Source organism: Bombina bombina, chromosome 4, assembly GCF_027579735.1.
Source record: "Bombina bombina isolate aBomBom1 chromosome 4, aBomBom1.pri, whole genome shotgun sequence".
NCBI lineage: Eukaryota > Metazoa > Chordata > Amphibia > Anura > Bombinatoridae > Bombina > Bombina bombina.
Window position 1 is genome coordinate 291,728,218 of NC_069502.1, and position 7,228 is coordinate 291,735,445.

Genomic DNA, 7,228 nt, shown 5'->3' on the forward strand with positions numbered 1-7,228 from the left:
TATCTACACTAATGCAATTATTGACTTTTCCTGGGCCCAGTCTACTTGTGGTTTCTTTTAAACATTCCCAGCTTAAAACACTCTAACCTTCTCTGCCTGGGTTCATTGATGCAGTCTACAGCATATTCACAAACGCTTGTATATTAAAATTGCACATTTTGACCTCTGCTTCCACTAATGTGTTGTTAGCAGAAAACACAACATTTCTGTATTGTTCCCAAAGTTTTGTTTCCTAAATACAAGGTGGCGCTGTTCTCTCAAAGGCAACAATTGAACATTCTATTTGTAACTGCTTCTCTACCAGAAAAAAAAAGTGTATTTTCCCTGGGATATATTTAATGAAGCACGTCTGCACAATAATACAATATTCCTATACATTCAACCACAATTACCATGTTAATAATTCATGGTAACCACAGTTAGGGACAGTTGTATAGTGGACAGGAGATACAATCTGCTGCAGGCAAACTGGTAAAGTGTTGTCTGGATATTCTGGTAAAATAGGTGATGTTATACTAGGGCATATTACAATTACTTGCATTCTAGACAGGGTCATGATTTGTTTTGTCTTTTGATATGTTGTCTGCTTAATGGGGCGATCATGCAAGCTACAACAACAAACAGTGCCCAACACTTTCTAGCAAGTTAGTGGAAGCTGTATAGCCTGCAAATCTATCAAACTAAACTGCAAGAAAGACAATCTGATTTAAAGAAAAGGCGTTCTGACACAGTCATTAAGCACAAGTAATTTAAATTTTTTATAATGTCTCCTCATTTACAAATTTACTGTATCAACGCCAGTCAATGGAACGAATTTCTTAAGTAAATTAGAAATAAATAAAAGTAGAAAGATAATCAAGTTACATATAATTATTGCCTCTAGATTTATTTATTTTTGAAAGGCCTGATGTGCAAAAAGGAGATAGAATTGTTAATAGCAACCTAAGTAATTAATTTAGATAAACATTACCAGTTAAGGCGTGACACTGTGTATAATATATGATCAAAAGGGGCCATTGGAAGAATAAAATATATTAACTTTATATATTATTAAAAGGAATTAGCTATTTATGTAGCTTGTCAGCTACAAAACGATATTAAGTGTAAATCGTATTGTTAATAATCAGAATACTGTTTTTTTTTTAATTTATAAGTAATAAAAAATACTCTTTACTTCCATAATTTAAATGCATTAATATTTATGTAGATGCAGTAATCTACGTCTTTGAATTTTATTGTTGTTACTGGGTTTCTGTAAAGGGCATTTAAATTATATTGCGGCCGAAAATGTATTTAATAAATTTAGTTATAAATACTAATTACACACTATAGTAATGCCAGCAGGGGATCCTTTCATTTACCAGGTTTATATCACAGTGGGTGGGTGGCAAAAAAAATAAATAGAAAAAAATTGGAAGCAGTGTAATAATAAAACAGTGTTAGGATAATAATTTAAAACTAAAGTTGAAGTAGGTTTATTCAGTGAATAAAAATTCCTATTACAATAGATGATAGTTTCAGAACCTTTAATAATGTACGAAATGTTACCAAACAGATTTGCGAACTAAAATTTTACATACGAATGTTCTCTATTCATAAATATTGAATATCTGTTAACATGTATAGTCGGCCTTTTACATGCTGATAAATAAGAAAATTATGAATTATATACATTATGTTGTTGTATTTGTCAAAAGCAACGGACAGATATAGGTTTTATCTTTTAATATCACTTTACAGAAACAAATGTAACAGTTTGACACGCAGTTTTAGGCTTGCACTATACGAATTTTTGACAAGGACGTAAAAAACAACATTTTTACTGCACTAATCGGACTGAACTTTGGGACAAAATGTTTGCACTTTATACAGAAAGCACATTTATACCAGTAATAGTCTGTTAGGTGGACGTAGACTGTAATAATACAATGTATTTCACATTTTGGTACACATTTACTAGGACATCCTTACCATTCAATAAATTGAATTTCTTCCTCCCCATACCCAACCCCAAAAAACATATATGCAATGACCACAATTCCACATATCTTTTTTTCAGTCGTGATATAACTATTTACAAAATCAACAGTACATTTGAACTAATAATTCTGTATTTACAAAAAGGCCACTGCCATAGGAGACATGCAGATTGAGACCTCTAATTAGTTGTTCATTAAAGCCTACACAGTTGGCATTTGGCCTGGCATTTTCATCTTCTCATGCATTCTACATCCCCTTAATTTTTTTTTGTTTTGTTTGTTTCCTACCAAGCCTTTGGAAATAAAAAAGGTCTCATTCTTCATTTTATTCGGTCCTGGATCTATTGGCAGCTTTAGGATTAGATTCGAAGTGTTCATTAATTTGAAGTCTTTTTTTTTTTGTAAATATGTGTTTAAACGTACCATTCGTTAAAATTTGATGAGAGCGTGCTGTGACTGGACGTGTGATGTACTGCTGTGGTGGAAGGGGATAAGGTACTTGTGTTCTGATTTTCTGCAGAAGGAGAAACGATTGTAGGGGGGGTGGAGGACTCATAGCCTGAACTGGCTGCTGGAGAAGGCTGGGACCCCTGGGAAGATGATTCGTGAACCTATAGAAAAAAGAGCATTTTAAAAAATGAATCTACCACCGATATAAACCAATCAACACAACTGGATCTCTATAGACCCATCTAATATTAACCCTCTATGGAAAAGTTGCCTGTGTAAACAGTCTATTCTTTTGACAACACCAGAATTATTTGCAGTAATATTACAAAAGACTACAAGAGATTGGCTTCGGTTTGTGTACAGCCTGTTTCCCATTATTTCAGAAAGCTTTTTGTTAAGATGCACATGATTTGCTTACACAAAAGGGGCCTAATTTCATGGGAGCAGGAAAAAAAATGCAGTGTGCATGGTGTATCTCCATATATATTCACACCATAATATTTATTCAGCTCTTATCTAAACCTTCAGACCATAAAACTTAACCATCTGCTGTATGCAAATTCACACACTGTACAGACAATAGCATGTGAGCCCAACAATGCTAAATTTGGGAATATGAAACCACTCTTGATGTATTAAATAACCACACAAAATTCAGATCAACTAGATGTTAATAAGTCACTAAATCTTATTCTAAGCTGCAGCATCTTCATCCAAGTGGCTAACTACTCTAGTCTTTACCACTGGGCAATTGCATTTTAAAAAAACTCTGCCTGTACCCAGGCATCACAAGACTAGGCAGGCATTGCATCAGTCACAGTTTTTTTTATTTACCTTCATGTGTTTTCTGAGAGAGCTGGGATGGGTGTAAGACTTGTCACACATTTTGCACAGATAGGGCTTGTCTGATGTATGGACATGCATATGCTTTTTGCGATCACTGCTGTTTGCAAATCGTCTGTCACAACCTTCGAATTCGCACTTAAAAGGCTTTTCACCTATTGCATAGATAGACAACAAAATAAATATATTATAATCCAAATGCATATTTTATTTCTACGAGTATGAGTGTCTTAAAATAAAATAAAAAAATAAAAAAATTCTTACAAATTAAGCAATAGTTTTTGCAACGGTGAATTGTCTGTGATTTCCTTTTTACATATTTTTTATTTATTTTAATCTAGCAAATCTTTATAAAAACAACTACACTTCCATAAAACATAATAATTGACTAAAGATTTTCTTACATGATTAGGTAATTATATTTATTTATGCAGTTTTTATTTTTCATTCAATAAACAGATTGGAAAAAAAAATATGTACTCTGAAAAAATAAATATTTCAAGAGGAAAAAAAAAAATCACAATGTTTTTACCAGCAAATGTGTAATTTAATATGTCAACAGTACTCAAATCCTCAAGCTAATTCTTATAAATAAAATTTGATTGATGACTTAGCTCTTCATAATTAAATTTTTAACATTTATTTGTCACTCAGAATTGAAAATCGGGCTAATTGAATATTTAGCACAAAATTCCACTGCGACTCAAATTAAATTTGCCACTGTTCATAAATGTGACAGGTCGGTCTGTTTACTTAAAGAAAAACAGGGGGGAAAACAATACCTTTAACTACATTACATTCCAAATATTTATAATTATGGATACAGTTTCAGAAGAATTTTTTTTTATATAAATATGAGTTTTTAATTTTAGAATTGTATTATTGTCTACAAAGCCAAACATACTATAATTAAATACAAATATCTATATTTGTGGATATGGAGTAAAATGTATTCAAACTGAAGAGTAGAAAAAAATAATAATGGTAGAAATACCTGTGTGAGTTCTTTTGTGGATCTTCAGATTTTCTGATCTTGCAAACACTTTACCACAACCAGGAAAGGGACAAGGGAAAGGTTTTTCCCCTGTGTGAACCCTGATGTGATTAACCAGTTTATATTTGGCTTTGAAAGGTTTTCCTTCCCTGGCACATTCTTCCCAGAAACATATGTGATTGGACTGTTCTGGTCCCCCAACGTGTTCCACTGTGACATGAGTGACGAGCTCATGCATTGTGCTGAAAGTTTTGTTGCAGGACTTTTTGGGGTTTGACAACTGCTCAGGCTCAATCCACTTGCAGATAAGTTCTTGCTTGATGGGCTGCCTCATATAACGGAAGAAGGCCCCTGCCCCGTGGTGGGCAGCCATGTTCATGTTCATAGGGCCATAGCCATGAAGCTGGGTGGACGCATAATGCTCAGACCTGGGGCTGGTCACTTGTCCGTACTGGTCCGGCCGCCCATACATGTCCCCGGAGAAGCCCAGCCTCATCTGCCCGTTGACCACATTAGGTGAAGCGTGGCTGGTGGCTTGTTCGTGGAGCCCAGGAAAGATCAAGTGCCCCGCGGCATCAGAGTGGCCGTGAGGTCCCGCGAAGCCACTGGCTGCGGAAGCAAACAAGCTGTGCTGGGCGCTAGCAGCTTCACCGAAGCCCCGGTTTCTAAAGAGAAAGTCCCGAGTGGAGTTAAAGGCGGCGCTGGAGTAAGAGCTGACATGGCCCGGGTGGTGGTGATGCCCCAGAGCCGCCGCAGCATAGCCAGGAGCCTGAGAAGTGAAGGCGGTCTGGCCCGAGCCTAAATCGTGGCTGCTCGGGTTGATCTTGAAAGCTCCCATCCCATCTGCAAACGGGTTGATCCCCAAGCCCACTTCACGGTCTGTCACGTCGCCCGTGGAGTGATGCCTGGAGGAGCCGAAAGTAGTGACTCCAATAGCGGGGTACTGAGGTCCAGCGTCCAGCAGCATCTTCTCTTCTTACCTGGAAGTAGCGACTCTCAAGCGAACTGCAGCACCAAACTGTAATAAAGTCTCTGGGAATTGCTTTACATGGGAGAAACAAATAGCGACCACAAGCAAAACAAACTTCCTGTTTGGTGGTCACATCTAGAGGATTACAGAGCACATAGGAGGTAGTTGTATGGGAATCTTATAAAAAAAAAACAATTTCTTTCACTTCTTGCAACACTTTTTTTTTTTTTTCTGGGAAGCGCAAATCATGCACAATATTGTCTTTTGCGGTTTATCTTCCTGGGGAGAAACTTTCACCTCCTCAGCCGGGCGTTGAGCTGGAGACTGATAGCGGCAATCATTCCTGCAGATAAATGAATTGAAAGGACGACTCTGTCCCCCCTTGATGAATGGGAGGAGGGGGCGGAGTCACGTGCGGACAGACGTCAGCGCCCATTGGTCCTGGACCTCTCCCCCTTTACTCGTAACTCTCCAACTAAGGGCTCTCAGAGTCCCACCAGCTCTCTGATTGGCTGCTCTCACTCATCAATCCCAGGTATTGTGCAGGAGGCTGACATTGCTCTTCACAAACAATGTTTTTAGGAGTAGCAACTTTTTTTGCTCATTTTTTCCAAATTCTCCAGGAAAAAAATATATCTCAAGATAGCAATTTCTTTATTTCTCAAATCATTGCTTGTTTAGTTTACTCTTTTTTTATTCTAAAAAAATATTTACTTTGTTCCAATATTCTTATTTTTTCTTGGTAGATTCTTATTATTTTTTTTTGTTTGCCATCTTCATTATCCTTAGACTTTCCAGGGAAGTGAATTTACTGGATAACATTAAAATAATACTTCCATTCAGTGCCCATCACAACACAGGTGGGTGAGAAGCTATTCATTGTTTTCCTTTTAAATATTTGTTATTATTTTCTTATGGTTGTAAAAATGAGCAAGACCTTGGAAAAAGGAATTTGATTACTTGAGAATTTGACTGCACTTCTAGATTCCTGTATTTACTGGGTATAAATGGACTCATGCACATTTTTTGACATTCAGATTTTTTTTAGTTCACAAATCAGTCACCCTTGTCATAGTTATTGAAATTCCTCAACTTGCTGCACCAGGATAGTGGAAAAAGCAGGCGGTGTCTTTGTTGCTGACCAAGCTTTTGATCGCCAGAGAAAATTTACTTAACTTCAGATGAATGAACAGAAAAAGAAATAACACTCCCTTTGATTTGGTTAGGAAAATGCAAACATTTGAATTCAGTACAAACATACAACACTTGTGTTGTCTTCTTGCTACACCCCTCGATTAACCTGTCTATCCCCTCAGTTTAAAGACTATAGAATTATTTTCTTGTTCCTTTTTTAACAAGGAAGCATTGTATATTTATTAGCATTATTTTTAATTGGTGTAAATATGAGTACTAAAATACAGAACCCTACTGAACCAATAAATTAAATTGGGTGATTTTTGTGCAATTGTATTTTATGTTTCTTAAAAACAATGCAACCAGATGATGCTATTTATTGTGTTTATTTTTTCATCCTTTGTCTTTCATTTATTCTCTCATGTGCATATTCATTAGATCTAATTATTTTCTAGCAATGCAAACATAAAATGCTAAGCAAAGATCGGAATCATTCAATTTACCTTTTGTTCAATGCTTCAATGCCCATTTTTGCAGCTAAGCCCGAACCACAACTCTCACTGGCTAACAAAGAAATTTTAGCTCTTCTTTTCAATAGGCAATACTTTGTAAACAGCTCAGGACAGGTACCGTTTAATTAAAACAGAAATGAGCTTAGTTTACATATCTCTTCATATGGGAGCTAAAGAAAGGGAGGGCTCACATGCAAGTCAACATTTTTGATAACTGGAAATGTCATTATCTTGATTTTATCTGCAGTGTTTGCTTGAGAAATACGATTAAACATTTTGTAATACTATTTCCACTGCAGATAACATATAGATAGGATAAACTGACTGCATAGATTATTTGTACTAT

At 36.1% G+C, this 7,228-nt stretch overlaps 1 protein-coding gene across 1 annotated transcript; it reads right to left on the reverse strand.

Annotated features, from left to right (window-relative positions):
• Positions 1-1,451: 1,451 nt before the first annotated feature.
• On the reverse strand, positions 1,452-5,568 carry ZIC1 (Zic family member 1). Its single transcript, XM_053708999.1, has 3 exons — positions 4,267-5,568; positions 3,264-3,427; positions 1,452-2,590 (listed from the first exon to the last, which is right to left on the reverse strand). Exons 1-3 carry the CDS (start codon positions 5,231-5,233, stop codon positions 2,393-2,395), a joined length of 1,329 nt encoding a protein of 442 aa, XP_053564974.1. The 5' UTR covers positions 5,234-5,568; the 3' UTR covers positions 1,452-2,392.
• Between the last annotated feature and the right edge of the window lie 1,660 nt (positions 5,569-7,228).